At 58.2% G+C, this 14,181-nt stretch overlaps 3 protein-coding genes across 6 annotated transcripts in view; 1 reads left to right on the top strand and 2 right to left on the bottom strand.

The window, feature by feature from the left end:
* Nucleotides 1-5,359, bottom strand: part of ELL (elongation factor for RNA polymerase II) — a 50,218-nt gene extending 44,859 nt beyond the window's left edge. Inside the window, exon 1 of one of the 2 annotated variants that reach the window (XM_056512763.1) lies at nucleotides 5,173-5,359. In XM_056512763.1, the coding sequence (XP_056368738.1) occupies nucleotides 5,173-5,307 (135 nt within the window). In that variant the 5' untranslated portion in view covers nucleotides 5,308-5,359. Of the gene's footprint in view, nucleotides 1-4,008; nucleotides 4,300-5,172 lie in introns of those variants that run through there. The other variant, XM_056512764.1, reaches the window with a different exon arrangement.
* Nucleotides 5,360-6,115: 756 nt separating this feature from the next.
* On the bottom strand, nucleotides 6,116-11,739 carry FKBP8 (FKBP prolyl isomerase 8). Of its 3 annotated transcripts, none has more exons than XM_056512666.1 (9): nucleotides 11,657-11,739; nucleotides 10,892-11,173; nucleotides 10,578-10,747; nucleotides 10,255-10,343; nucleotides 9,805-10,022; nucleotides 9,559-9,731; nucleotides 9,405-9,482; nucleotides 7,345-7,482; nucleotides 6,116-6,933 (listed from the first exon to the last, which is right to left on the bottom strand). In XM_056512666.1, exons 2-9 carry the CDS (start codon nucleotides 11,157-11,159, stop codon nucleotides 6,847-6,849), a joined length of 1,221 nt encoding a protein of 406 aa, XP_056368641.1. In that variant the 5' UTR covers nucleotides 11,160-11,173; nucleotides 11,657-11,739; the 3' UTR covers nucleotides 6,116-6,846. The 3 variants fall into 3 exon arrangements, with proteins under 3 accessions (XP_056368641.1, XP_056368640.1, XP_056368642.1); XM_056512665.1 differs by lacking the exon at nucleotides 11,657-11,739 and adding an exon at nucleotides 11,529-11,556; XM_056512667.1 differs by lacking the exon at nucleotides 11,657-11,739 and adding an exon at nucleotides 11,465-11,531.
* A 26-nt stretch (nucleotides 11,740-11,765) lies between these two features.
* Nucleotides 11,766-13,893, top strand: KXD1 (KxDL motif containing 1). Its single transcript, XM_056512668.1, has 5 exons — nucleotides 11,766-11,856; nucleotides 12,151-12,251; nucleotides 12,339-12,491; nucleotides 12,949-12,995; nucleotides 13,532-13,893. The coding sequence occupies exons 2-5, from the start codon at nucleotides 12,157-12,159 to the stop codon at nucleotides 13,765-13,767; spliced, it is 531 nt and encodes a 176-aa protein (XP_056368643.1). The 5' UTR covers nucleotides 11,766-11,856; nucleotides 12,151-12,156; the 3' UTR covers nucleotides 13,768-13,893.
* Nucleotides 13,894-14,181: the final 288 nt, after the last annotated feature.

Below are 14,181 nucleotides of genomic sequence, written 5' to 3'. Positions count from 1 at the left end.
GATAAAGGCGCTGCTGCTGTCCCAACAGAGCCTGCACCAAGCAAGGGAACTGTTTCAACAGCCACCAGCCCCGTGCCAAGCTGCACCAGGACAAAAACCAACTGAACAGGACAGAGCACTTCACACGGGCTCAGAAAAGCCCTGATGGTGGAGGAGCACTCTGTGCTGACCAACAGGAGATGGGTTCTTGGGAGACACACTGCTCTGAAGAGGCCTCTATGCCTCAGAAAGAAGTTAAAAAGATATTAAAATAGCTTTCCTTTCTGCTGTTTAAGTGGAATAAGAGATCAAAATATGCTGAAGAAGAGCAAGGGTTTAATTTTGCTGGCTAAGGAACATGATCACCACATCCAGCTGCCATCGATACAACTGATGAAATATCCCACTTAAATTTAAAAAAAGAACAACCTAGCCCCACAGAAACCACAGATAGGGTTAATCTTCTAGCTTGCTTCCCCCTGTATGGCCAGAAAGCAAAAATTATTAATTCAAATTCAACCTCTCCAATTAATGGTAGGATAAGTTTTGCTGATAAAAAGCAGATCACATTTGATAAAAAGAAAGCGCCATCAGTCCCAAGGATTCTGTCACAAACTTTCTATTCTCCCTTGGCACATCACCAATTAGACCTAGTTCTTTAGTCTGCTACCACCAGTATAAAAAAAAGCATAATGGCTTTATAATTTGCCACCAAATCCCATAGCAACTGTACATCACTTTAGATGTAAATTACAGACAATTCCTCCCAATGCCGTTTGAAAACTATAGAGATGAATCTATAATTTGAGCAGATCCAAACGCTACACGGTCAGGAGAAAAAGCTTCCCTAAATAATTGAAAGGAAACTGCCACGGGCCAAAACATTCCTCGTGCACAATGTTCAGAGCCTCTCTGTCCCCTTCCTTCCAATGGGAGGTGCCACATTCAGGTCAATGTGAAGAACACTGAGCAGGAGTTGAGCAGTTCAGGGTGTTCTGCAGATCCTGTCCCATTTTTGCTGATGAGCCGTACGTGTGCCATGAGCTTCCTCTCCAGCCTCCTCTGATTCATTCAGTCATGTCACCGACTCATGTTCCCGATGTCGTAAGAGCCTCAATTTTGACGGACTACAGCATCAGTGAATTAATAGGACAGGAAAAAACAGGTTACGGGGAAGGAGGAATGATGCAAAAAGCTCTGAGATAATTCAATGAATTTTGATTCAGAAGCTGGATTGTTCTTCTCCTCCTGACACCTGCAAGCAGCTTTCAATTCTCAAGTCAGCATGAATACGCATTACCCTAAAGACCCTGTAATGACAGCACAGCCTTCATTTTGTGTTTCGTGCTTTGAACACAGCAAGATGAAGGAATCTCCACAATGCTCCAAAAGCCAAGGCTGGAAAGTTATTTCAGTACATGGCAACTCCAAGGGGTTGGGTTAAGCCTCGTTTTCAAGGGATTGTTTCTCTCACGGTTGATTTTAGAGCAGCATGGGGAAGATGATTTGGGGAAGCCACATCTGTCAGACCACAGCCCCAAAATTCAGCTGGGTGAGCACAGGGACAACGTGCTTTGGTTATCTCAGCTTAGTCCCCAATAAATATTTGTGCATCTGCCAAAGTTCACCAGTGAATCAACCGGTGGCTTCAGTTCAAAACACTCCAGGGTGGCAGAGAGACAACAGGAGCAGGATGTGCTGCTCAGCTCCACCACCCAGGGAAGGATGCTACAACCTCCTTTAAATCCTCCTAAAACCACCAGGAAAGGCAGGGCCAGGAGCAGAGTTCAGCCATTGTTAGGCCACCACATAAGGTGACAGGGAAAGGTGTGCAACCACATCACGTTGCTTTTTATCAAACAACCACCTCTCAACCACAGAGAGAGGTTTACAGAAATATGTGGAAGTTGGGAAATTCCCAGGTAAGGGTTCCAGGAACAGCACCTTCACCGCAAGGGAGACAGCACCACTGCCCAGGGACACTCAGCTCTGCCATGTGGCAGGAAGATGGTGACTTACCCAGGATGCTGCTAAAAAATCAGGTGTGAAAAATACAGGATCAATGATAACTAAGGGGATGAGATGAGGACGATAAAACAGCTCCTCGCTGAGGACAGGAATGAAAGAAAAGTTCCCTTGTACAAAGTTGGGGGCACACAAGAAGTGATGGGAAAAGTCACACAATCATCTAATCCCAGAATGGTCTGGGGTGGAAAGACCTTGAAGATCATCCATCTTCACCTCCCTGCCATGGGCAGAAACATTTTCCACCAAATCAAGCTGCTCCAAGCCCCATTCAACCTGCCCTTGGCCATGCCCTGCTTTTTTGGGGGGAGTGGGAATGCCTAACCACATACACACCCCCAAAAGGAAGGCAGCAAACTGCAGGCTGCTCTAGAATTACACTCCCTGGAGAGCCCAGAGTTGTTTTAGGTGAGCACACCAGACTGGCTCCATTCCATCAGTGGACAAACCAACTTGGGACACACTTCCCACCTCTCAGCCCTCCGAGCTCAGTAGCCAGAGCTCTCAGTTTCACAACCATGGGGAAACAGTTTCAGGGGCAGCAAGTTTCACAATGAGCAGCTGGGTAACATCTCACTGTGTCCCCTGTGAAGCCAGTGCTACTTCTCTTTTCAAGGCTCCTGTTTCTTTCAGGTGAGCTTCTGAAGAAACCTTTCCCAGGATCAGAAGCCAGCAGCCCTGTGAGCTGGAGCTCCTCAGCAGCAGCTCCACGTCCTCTGTACATGACACAAGAACAGATTGCTGGAACACAAGAGTTGGGGATCAATATCTCAGAATCACAGAATGGTTTGGGCTGGCAGAGACCTTAAAGCTCAATCTGTTTCAAACCCCTTTCACAAGCAGGGACTGTTCCAAACCCATTCCAGAATATGGATCTCTGACCATTTTCTTCCCTAGGACACAGACAACTCAGCAGAAACACAAGAGCACAGCTCAGCAGAGGCCCAACAAGACAAATATCTGTTTCTCCACAGCCCTGCTGCCTGATCCACACATGATGCAGCTCCACACCAAGCCTGCAACTGCTCTGGCACCGGGGACACTCCAAACAAATGGCAGCTCGCCCAGCTGGGTGATCATTTTTGGATTATGTAATCCCAATACATTATTATTAGACCAAGAACAAACTCAAGCAAGGAACTGAAGACATTTCCCTGCCTGTTCTGGCAGAGGGACAGAGCCTTGTCGCAGGCATGGCACGGACGTGCTACCCCAGAGCCCCAAACAGGTCAGACTGCACATGTTGGACTCCAGGTAACACAAAGAGCAGGATTGGATTCCAGGCCATTATCCATATTACACAACGCCGCCGTCAGTTCCACCGCGTCTCAAACCAAACCGAGCAGAAGGAGCTTGAGCAAATTTTTTCCGTTTAACTAGTGCAGCCCAAAATTAAAGCAGAGCTGGACTGGACAAACACAAGCTGCAAAGGTGTGCTGGAGGAGGCTCCTGGCAGGGCCAGGGCCCAGCACTTCCGAGGAAGCAGAGATGTTCAACAAGCTGAGGAAACTGTTTATAGAACCGATGCAGAACGAGCATATGTGTTTAATAGCCCACTAATTGTTGCGTTATTCACTACACAAACAAGCAGCTCTTCTGCCCTTATCCCTTCCTGCCCAGTTAATCACCAGGAGCCTCTGACTATTTCTCTTTTGGGTGGCGGTGAAGGAAGCAAAGTTCATTAGTGGCCCTTGGCCACCAAACAATCCCGAGCCCAGACTTCATTTAGAAAATAAACACCACTATTCATGTGTGACACGGACTCGGAATAGCTTCCCAAAATATTTAATGCAGCTGCCTGTAGCCTTCCTACTCTCCCTCCCCCCAAAATAAAAGGCTTTCCCAATATATAGGAAAAGAATTATTTGAATTATTTGTTTCATTTCTCAGAGAGAAAAAAGCTAATAACTCAGTCTACCCAAGTCACTTATTCCTCCTGACTTCTCATAATGCTGATAAACACTCATTAAAATGTAAGTTGATAAACCCTGGTACAGTCATTACCTTCGTCCTCATACAGAGATTGCCCAATTCAGTGATGTGATGTAACCAACACCCTAAATTAAAAATAGTGTTGTGACAACATATGGTTTATCCTACAGAAGCCGGCAGGCAGGACGCTCCTAATGACAAACGGGTTTAGGCTCCCAGCTTCCCCCAGCAAGGTGAGGAGACAGAAATGCTCGTCGCAGGATCAGAGGCGGAAAGAGAGAATAAAATAAAAATAAAATTACACTAAAAATGACAGTTTTGAACCCCTCTCCGGTCCATCCCAACACCAGCTGCCGTGCTTTGCCATTATTCTCTATTTACATGACTAATAAGCTCTCTGGATGCATTTCAAGGAAACGGCACGGAAAAGACAATCTGGAAATTTCAAAATACAGCCGGAACGTGCCTCCCCCCCCCCTCCCCTGAGAGAGGAGCACCGAGATGAACAACCGGGTGTTCCGAGGAGGGGACAGCGATGGAGAGACCCCCCCCATATCCAGTCCGGGATGGCAGCACCGGGGATGGACCCGCCGCCCCCCCCCCGGCTTTGGAAACCCACGTCACGTTCACCGGGGAAACGGGGGGGGCACCGACGTGCCTCGGCCCCCCTCCCCAGACACTCACGGGGACTGACGGCAGCTCCCCGTCACCTCCCGGGGGGGCACGGAGCGCCCACCCCCGCACCGACACCGCGGGGGGGGCACACCGGGGTCCCCGCCGGCAATTACCGGGATGGGGATGGGGGGGAGCACCGACACCTCCCGGTGCCACTCGGGCACTTCCCGGAGGATCGCGACCCCTCCCCGGTCACACAGCGGGGGGACCCCGCAAACACTGCCGGGGACTCGGAACACACCGGGGCGTTACCGGGAGGGGCACCGAGTGTCCTCCGGTGTCCCTCAGGCACCTGGCACCGGGATCGCCTCCCCCCCCCCCCCATTCCCGGTTCTCCGGTCACTCACGGAGAGAGGGGGGGGCCGGGAGCCTCCGCACCCCCTCAGCCCCTCACCAGGGAGTCCCCCCGCGCCAGCCCACACACCCACCTCACTTCCCTCTCACCTCCCCTCACATCCCCGCCGCTGCCGCCCGCAGAGCTCCGTCCGGGGGCCTCGTGGCGGCCGCCCGCTCCCCCTCAGCGGGGCCGTGCCCTCCGCCCCACACCCGCCAGCCCCGTACCTTGCAGGCCTGGTAGCTCTCGAAAGCGCGCAGGGCGCTCTCCGTGAGCTTGACGTGGAAGACGGAGACGCGGGTGCCGCGGCCGAGGCGGCCGCAGGACAGCCCGTACCCGCGCTCCGCCTGCAGCGCCGCCATCTTGGGACCGTCTCCCCCTCCGCGCCTGGGCCGCCGGGGCCGCCCGCCGCCGCCACGCCCCCCCTTATGAATTATTCATGATGCGCCGCTCCGCCGGCCACGCCCACGCGGGGCGCCTGTTGCTGGGGCGAGGAGGTGGGCAGCGAGCGCGCCCATTGGCTGGGGGATGCCGGGCGCGGTGCCGGATTGGTCCGTTGGGATGGGGAGGCGGGGATATGGAAATAGGGGCGCGGGGCATGCTGGGGAGGGTGGTCTGGTGCAGCCCGGGAGCGCTGCGGGTGTGGGGAGGGGGCGGCGGGTGGGGGAACCCCCCGGGACGAACCCCCTGACCCAGCCCGGGCATCTAACCCTCCGGGTGTGAACGCCCTGGAACCCCTTGGCATCAAATTCCCAGGGATGAACCCCCTGGGCATGAAGCCCCTGGGCATGAACCCTATGGACCCCCCAGACATGAAATCTCTGGGTGTGAGCCCCCCAAGAATGAACCCTCTGGAACCCCCTGGACCCCCCAGACATGAAATCCCCGGTGTGAGCCCCCCAAGAATGAATCCTCTGGAACCCCCCAGGCATGACCCTCTGTGGTGGGCACCCCCTGTGCTCCCCCAGGTGTGAATCCCCCAGGCATGAACCCCCCAATCCTGCCGATCTCCCCAGTCATGAGCACCCCAACATGGACCTCCTAATCCCCAGGTAGCACCTGAAGGTTCCAGGCTTCCCCCAGGGCAGATTTTGGGGTCCCAGGCTTTCCACTGAACATTCCCCTCACCCCATATGTGACCCCATGTGTGGCAATAAAGAGACCCGAATGTGAAGGAATTGTCCTTTATTTGGGAAGTTCACAGTCAGTTTGGGGTGCAAGGACAGTGCTACAACCCCCATGAGCAGAGCTGGGCAGCGGCAGGCGCTGGGGGGGCCGGCAGGGCAGGGAGGGACCCCCGAGGGGCTTGGACCCACAGGAAGACAGCCTGGACAGGGGGTCTCCAGTGCTCCCCTCCTCCATCCCTCCCACCACGGGTTTCTTTGGCTTCCTTTGGACATTGCACGCTGCAGGGATGTGCAGAGGAGGGCAGCGGGTGCCTCCAGGAGGGCTGAGTCCCTGGCAGCCCCCCAGGGATCAGGGAATGTCGCTGCATCTGCCCCTGGGCACATCCACATCGCTTCCCACAGCTTCCTTCTCCCTGCTTGCCCATCCCATCCCATCCCAACACCCAGCACGGGCACGGCCAGGCTGTACCGGTGTGAGGCACCTCCCGCTGCCCCTGGCACGCTCAGGGCTGGGGGCTGAGCCCCTGATTGCCAGGAGGCTGCCCGGGGGTCCCTGCTCTGCCAGCAGCTCCCTCCCCACAGCTGCACCCGCCCGTGCCAGGAGGGATGTGGGGAACATCGGGACAGAGATCCGGCACCTCTGGCAGAGAAAGCATCCGTGTTCCTGGAGCTGAATCCGAGGGAAGGGGCAGCAGAGCCTCGGGGCAGCCCCTGGGCAGAGACAGGCAGGAGCCAGCGCTGCTCCTGTGCCAAGGGGCCACCCCGGTGCCAGCCTCAGTTCCTGGCCGCGATGACCACGGACAAGGCCACGCCGCCCAGCGCGATGGCTGTCGCGCCAAAGAGCCACTTCCAGGGGATGGACTGCGGGGCAGAGGGCACATGAGGGGCTGTGCCCATGGCAGGGGACACGTGCCACCCTGCCTGCCCTGCCTGCCCTGCCTCCTGCACAGGACATCCCAAAAAAGGCAGTGCTGCGTCCGTGGGGACAGCGTGTGCCGCCAGCTGACAGCGCTTCCCAACGGGCAGCTGGGAGCAAAGTCCAGACCCTGCAGCTGGCAGGGCTGGGATCTGCTGCACGCAGCCAGGAGCACAGGCTGTTATCAGTGCTTCCAGTGTTATCAGTGTTATCACCAGCGGGATCACTGTCCTGACACAGCCCGTCCCCATCCCGCTCAGGAGCAGGGCTGTGTCCCACCTGTGGGACATGGGGGACACTGACACAGCCCTTGTGGATCCCCAACACCCACTCTCACCCCTGAGAAGCCTCCTTACCCAGGGCAGTTTGTCTTTGCACTTCCTGGAGGTGCTGGCGGCGCTGGGATTCCCGAGCATCTTCCTGTACATCTCGGTCTCCACGTTCCTCTGGTCCGCGTGCTTCTTCACCAGCTTGGAGAGCTCAGCGTGGATGGTCTGGGGAGGACAGCGTGGTGTTATCAGCCCTGCACCACCCCTGCCTGCCAGGGAGGGGATGTGTCACCCACAGCAGGGCCCACCACCTCTAGGATGTGCAGAAATGTCGTGGAAGGGTTTAGAAACAGCTGAGGGGGTGATCAGGTCTCATCCTGCCCCATGTCCCAACGCCATGGGGCTGCACCAGGCTGGCATGGGACACCCTGTGGGTCCAGTGCCCCTTTTTGGCTGCTGAAGCCACTCCCTGCCTGGCTGCATAGAGCAGAGCTCAGCACTGATGCCAGACATCAGGAAAGGGATTTTATCCTTTAATCGAGACAGGAAAGTGTCTGCCTTGAGGACAGACATGTGCCAGCTCTCCCACTTTCTGTCTGGAAGCAGGCTGGGAAAGCAGGCTTAAAACTCAGCCTGGTGGGAAGTGGGATTGCAGCAAGACCCACAGCGTGCCCACACCTGCCCTGCTGGGGCAGGAAAAGGCTCTGAGTCCTGCGTGGGGCCCACAGGCTCCCCAAAAGCAGCAGGAAGAGCCAGAGAGCTGAGCAGGGCAGGGTGGCAGAAGGGCGTTGTGGTGGCCCTGGTGGCACGGCCATGCTGTGCCCTCTGCTGGGGGACACATCCCGAGAACACCAACTCTGCCACAGCCCGTGCCATGCTGGGAAAAGCTGCCTCCAACACCAAAATTTGGATTTCTGGAGCACAGAACTCCTCTGAGCTCCTGCTCAGAGCTCAGCAGGGCTGTCACATCAGTGTAAGACAACCACCAGCATCCCCCAGAACACTTCCAGAGACTCAGGAGATGGGATGTCTGTGACAGCCTGGCAGGAGGCAGGTGGAGCCCAGCATTTCTGGAGTGTTTTCAGCACCGGTAGCCGTGGCCCCTGAGTCACCCACGCCACGACTGGAGCAGCACTGCCACTTCCCCGGGCAGCAGCTGGGGAGGGCAGTAATTTGCTGTACTTGTGGTTTCACTGGACACGTCACTGCCGGGCATTTGGATTTTCCAGCCCTCTCCAATTAAAAAGCTCCATCGGAACTGGGGAGCAGCCGCCCTGCCCAGGGACGTGCCAGGGGAATGGTTCCAGTGCTGCTCCCTCTCCACCCTGACCTTGCTGGGAAAGGAAGGGTTTGGGGTCCTGCTCACCCTCCCAAGGGTGCTGAGACCACCCCTGAAGGTGCTGTGAGGCCACCAAGCACCTGATTGTGCCACATCCCACCCGTGACCTTTAGGGACTGAATTATGACACAAATCCTGATGGTCTGATGAAATCCCCATGGAAGAAAGGGATACAACAGATCCAGACAAGGATTAAAGCCCATCTGGAGAGCCAAGACCCCCAGGACGACCCTGTGCAGGCAACAGCTCCCTGTCTCCTCCCAGTCTCGCTCCTGCTGTGGTCATTTCCTGGCACTGGTTTTTGATTTCTCCCGAGGCTCTAGTCCTGCAGCTGATCATTAACTGACAGGAAATTCCTGACCCAGAGCTCGCCCTGCCTGGGTGCTGGACTGAGGTCTGGCTGCTCCCACCACCCAGTGATTCACTCCTGGGGCTGCTCAGCGAGTTTGTGGGGACTCGGCTCTGCCCCACTTCCCTCAACCACAGCACGAACTGCCAGAGGCACCTGGGGAACCTGGAGCAGCCTGGACCATCCCCAAGGCATGGCTGGAGCACGGATGGGCTGCCAGGGAGTCCTGTCACTGCCAGGACCAAAGGTCAACGTGGAGATAAGAGAACCAGCCACACTCCACGTGCTGCATCATTACCCAGGCTCTGGGGGGCTATTCCCAGCCTCCCTTCACAGATCTGGGGACAGCTCCAGGGTGTTTCACCCTTCCAGGGAGGACACTGAGGTTTGTAGGGACACAGGTAAGAAAGAAACAACCAGGAGACCCCCAGCTCAGGGCAGCACACAGCTCCAGCCTACCTTGTTTGAAGGCTCCAGCTTCAACGCTGCCTTCAGGATGGGAATGGCCTCTCTGTATTCTCCCTGCTGAGCCAACACCTGCAGGGTGACACATGGATGGAGCAGTGCTGTCCCTCACCCCCTGCCACACCACGCAGAAGGGACCCCTCCTCACCTTTCCCTTTCTGAACAGAGCCTTGATGTTCCCTGGCTGGTGCTCCAGCACTTGGTTACAGGACTTGAGAGCTGCCTTGAAATGGTCCAACTTCAGCTGTGAGGCCGCCAGGTTGTTGAGACACTTCACCTTCACATCCAGCAGCTCGGCCTCCTCGTCCGGGCTGAAATCCACTGCACAGACCCCAGGCCAGGTCACAGCAGGGCCAGGAGCCCAGGTGACCCTCTCCTGGTGGGGGACAGGTACCTTTGGAGCTGGAGCCCACGATCCTGAGGGCGATGTCGTAGGAGTTGATGGCCAGCACGTAATCTGCCTGCTGGTAGAAGAAGTTGCCGCGCTCCCGTTTGCGGTTGGCCAGCTGGATCTTCTCCTTCCCGCTGAGCAGCTCCAGGTCTGGAGCATCCCGAGCTGCCAGCAGCTCCACCTCCAGCGTCAGGGATGCATTGGGGGGGATGTCAGGGCTCCTGCACAAAGCCATGCCACCACTGTCACCTCTCAAGTGCTGGGCTGTATGGATTTAGCACCGTGGCTCTGAAATTTGAGCCAGTGAAGTTTCCCAGGGCAGGGAATGATGGCACTCGAGGCAGGACACGCTGCTCATGGCAAGTGAGGAAGGAGAGGTTGGACAGCTCTGTCACCAGCTTCCCCAGCCTTGTTTAGGACCACCCTGCTCCTCCTGACGTGCTGCCAGCTCACCTGCCCTGAGCTCCATAGCAATACTTGGCATCTGACACAATCAAAGCTGTCTCCCCCATCTCCAGGAGCTGCACACACAGGTCCAGAGCCTGCAGGGAACAACATGGGATCACTGTAAAGATACAATTCCAACTTCCTGCCATGAGCAGGAACATCTTCCACAATACCAGACTGCTCCAAGCTCCCTCTAACTTGGCCAATATCGTGGGGAGGGAGCACAAGCAAGGGCAGTTTGATCCACAAAAGGGATGTCACCGACCCCAGCGCTCCCTGTGGCCCCTGGGGCAGTGATAAAGCCAGGTGAGCTTCCACCCAGCGTTCACCTGCAGGACGTCACAGTCCCCCAGCGTGAAGGTGAGAGCAGGATCTTCTTCCACCACGGTGCCATCCTCCAGCGTGGCCTTCAGGCGGATTGTCACGTCCTGGCCCTTTTGGGGACGGCTGTCCACACCCTGGCCGGGCACCAGCGTCTTCTTCTTGAGCAAACCACTCCCTGGGCACAGAAAAACCAGAGGGCATCGGGACACGGTGGGGAGGGAAAAACACAACTGCTCCCACCCTTCTCTGGCTCCTGCAGCCCCGGGGAAGCTCGAGATGCCCCAGAACCGAGCGCCCTCCTTCTGCCCGGGGTTCTCACCCAAAACATCGAGCCACTCCTCGGGGTCCCCGGCCGCGTCCCCCGCTCCCTGCTCCGCGTCCTGCCGCGGCGGGGCCGGCGGCCGGCCCACGTCCTCCAGCGGGGGCAGCTCGCTCAGGTCATCCTCATCCTCCTCCCCTTCCTCTTCCAGCACCTCGAAATCCTCCGCCGTGTCCAGCTGAGCCGCGTCCGCCGCCGCCGCCGCCTCGGTGCCGGTGCCCGCCCGGCCCGGGGAGCCGCTCCTGGGTTCCTGCCCGCTGGACGCCATGGCGGCGGAGCAACCTGCAGTGGCGACAGAGGACAGCGATCGGGCCTGCTCTTACCGGCAGAGACGCTCCGCCAGCCCCGGGAGCGCCGGGACCCTCCGGGAACGGGGGATGCGCAACGGGACAGCGGAGACTCCGGGGAAGGATCGGGCCTGGCGGGGGCGGGGGCTCGGTGTGGGTGGGATGGGGGGTCTGTCCCGGTGGGATCGGGGGGGTCCCGGTCCCGGTCCCGGTCCCGTGAGGGGGGGGCGGCCCCGCGCCCCCCGCCCGCCCCACGTGACCGCCGCGCGCCCCCCGCCGCTCGCACCTGGCCCGCGAACGCGCGGCCGAAGCCCCGCCCCCCCCGCTCCTATTGGCCCGGCCCCGCCCACCGCGCGACGCCATTGGGCGGGGAGCACGCTCGTCAGCCACGCGCCCCCCGACGCCTTAAAGGGGCCGCCACCAGCGCGGCCGTCCGGGCGCGGGGGGAGCAGCAGAACCGGGGATTAGACACCGGTACCGGAGACGCTCCGTGATGCCCGCGGGGGTCGTGACCCTCTGGCCCCGCCGCTCTCCGGCACTTCCGGCTCGGCGCGGTGACGCCGCGGGGTCGCGCCCCACGTGACTCCGCACCCGGAAGCGGCGCGGAGCGGCCGCCGGTGCCGCCCCCGGTACCGCTGCCGTTCCCGTCATGTGAAGCGACGGGACGGGCTCCCGCAGGTGCGCGGGTGCCGCTGGTGGGAATTCCCGAGGACACCAGTGAGGGGCCAGTCCCGCGTGTCCCCGAGGGAACCCGGGGCTGGCGGCGTTACCGGGGCCGGGGGGAGGCGGGCGGCCAGGGGATCCCCGTTACCGGCGAGTGGGGAGGGGGCACGGCGGCGGGGTACCCGGTGCTGGGTGCATGGCAGCTGTCAGGGATGCATGACTCGCTGTCAGGGAGGGGAACGGGAGGGTCTCCGTTACCGGTGCTGGGCGCTCCGGTTCCCCCGGCTGAGCCACCCCGCGGTCCCGCAGGCCACGATGGAGCCCACGGCCTCGCAGGTGTTCTGCGGCAGAGTGCTGGGCATGGTCAACGCCGAGGACGTCAACGCCATCATCCTGGCGCAGAAAAACATGTGAGTCCCGGGGGGAGCTGCCGGTGGGAGACCCGGAACCGGCACCGGGATCTTTGCCGAGCTCCGTCTGCCCCCCGCCCCGCGCAGGTTGGATCGGTTTGAGAAAACCAACGAGATGCTGCTCAACTTCAACAACCTGTCCAGTGTCCGCATGCAGCAGATGAACGAGCGCTTCCTGCACCACACCAGGACCCTGGTGGAGATGAAGAAGGACCTGGACAGCATCTTCCGGAGGATCCGGTGGGAAACGGGCTGGGAACGGGCGGGGAGGGGCGTGGGGGTGTTAAAGCGGGGCACAGGTTGGAGTTTGGGGGGCTGTGAGAAGGAAAATCTGTTGGGAAAGGGAAAAATCTGTGTCTGAGTGACACATGGAGGGAGTGGGGGCTGGAGCTTTGGGTTTCCATAATCCTGCTTGGGATGGGATGGGATGGGATGGGATGGGATGGGATGGGATGGGATGGGATGGGATGGGATGGGATGGGATGGGATGGGATGTGCTGCCTTGGGAGCTGCTCAGGGTGGTCACAAAATGTGGGATTTTGTGTGCTGGAAGGGGTGGGATGGGGTGTTCTGGGGATCTGGGAAGGGAATCCCTCAGCATTGGGATTTGTTTGTGTTGTCCATGACTGCTGGAGGCTGCAGCTCAGCTGCAGATCCCTCAGCTCCCCACGGACTCGGACTGTTCTCTCCTCCCCAGGACACTGAAAGGGAAGTTGGCAAAGCAGTACCCAGAGGCTTTCAGCAGTGAGTGATTCCTGACGTGTGGATTCACGGAGTTGTGGATGGTTTGGGTTGGAAGGGACCTTAAAGCTGATCCAGTGCCACCCCTGCCACTGTCCCTGATTGCTCCAAGCACTGTCCAGCCTGGCCTTAGACACTTCCAGGGGCAGCCACAGCTGCTCTGGGCACTCTGTGCCACCCTCCCAGGGAGGAATTCCTTCCCAATATCCCATCTGTCCCTGCCCTTTGGCAGTGGAAGCCATTCCCCCTTGTCCTGGCACTCCACTCTTGGTTTTCCTCCTGTGGGCAGAGTCTCTGTTCCTAAGAACACTGAGATATCTCTCAGGAATCAGGAGAAGTGTATGTGCTGGCCCATGGCTGCCTCCCTAAAGTCCAGAAAACTCCTTAATTTCAGTACAATCAGTTGCAAGAAATAGCAAACAACCACTAATTTACGTGCTGGCGATTTGGGTGATTTTTAAAACCCCTGCTACAAGCAGAATTCAGGAATTACTCTCCTGGTGTCCCAGCACAAACACCCCCTCCCCTTTCCCTCGCAGACATCCACGAATCCCCCATCCTGGAGGACGACGACGACTTCGACCCTGTCCCCAAGAGCACCACGACCACCATCGCTACCTCTGAGCAGAGCACCGAGTCCTGTGACACCAGTCCCGATGTCATCTCCCCCACCACCAGCCAGGATTTCGAGGATTTATCCCAGGGCCAGTACGAGGGCCCGGCCATGAACGGACAGAGTCTCACAGACGAGGACACGGCCAGCGGCCTGGACTAGGAGCCACGTCCTGGAGAACTTTCTATCCTGTATTTATATTTGTGTGTCGCTTTTTATTTTTTTTCTTTTTTTTGCCTCGGGAAGAGGGAAGCCAAGGCTGGGAGAAGCTGAGGGAGGAAGGTGCTGCCCTTCTGCCTTGAAACTGCCACTGAGAGGTGTAAGCCCACCGCTGGCTTCAGGGGGAATCAGTAAATCCTGGGTTGGAAATGCCTCTTGTCCTCCCTGCGGCTAAACTCCACCGTCCATGTGGGTTTTTTTTTGGTGCAGAAAAGCCTTTTTTGGGGCACAGGTGTTGGAATGTTGTCTCTGAGGCTCTGTGTGCCACCAGCTCTGTCCCTGCTGCTGATGGATTGTGCTGGCTGAGTTTTCCACCGCTGGGATGAGCCAGAGCCGTGTTCCCTCTGCTTCTCACAC

The sequence above is a fragment of the Oenanthe melanoleuca genome, chromosome 28 (assembly GCF_029582105.1).
Source record: "Oenanthe melanoleuca isolate GR-GAL-2019-014 chromosome 28, OMel1.0, whole genome shotgun sequence".
NCBI lineage: Eukaryota > Metazoa > Chordata > Aves > Passeriformes > Muscicapidae > Oenanthe > Oenanthe melanoleuca.
The sequence above is the reverse complement of the archived record's forward strand: the minus strand, read 5'-3'. Positions and strand labels throughout refer to the sequence as shown.

What these genes read in the sequence shown, in the direction of transcription:
- FKBP8 (XM_056512665.1), bottom strand. An exon ending in GGGACTGTGACGTCCTGCAG is followed by an intron (nt 10,344 to 10,577) that starts GTGAACGCTGGG and finishes TGTTCCCTGCAG; the next exon opens with GCTCTGGACCTGTGTGTGCA. An exon ending in CGTGGGCTCCAGCTCCAAAG is followed by an intron (nt 9,732 to 9,804) that starts GTACCTGTCCCC and finishes GGGTCTGTGCAG; the next exon opens with TGGATTTCAGCCCGGACGAG.
- KXD1 (XM_056512668.1), top strand. Translation starts at nt 12,157, where the DNA reads ATGGAGCCCACGGCCTCGCAGGTGTTCTGCGGCAGAGTGCTGGGCATG. An exon ending in ATCCTGGCGCAGAAAAACAT is followed by an intron (nt 12,252 to 12,338) that starts GTGAGTCCCGGG and finishes CGCCCCGCGCAG; the next exon opens with GTTGGATCGGTTTGAGAAAA. An exon ending in AGCATCTTCCGGAGGATCCG is followed by an intron (nt 12,492 to 12,948) that starts GTGGGAAACGGG and finishes TCTCCTCCCCAG; the next exon opens with GACACTGAAAGGGAAGTTGG.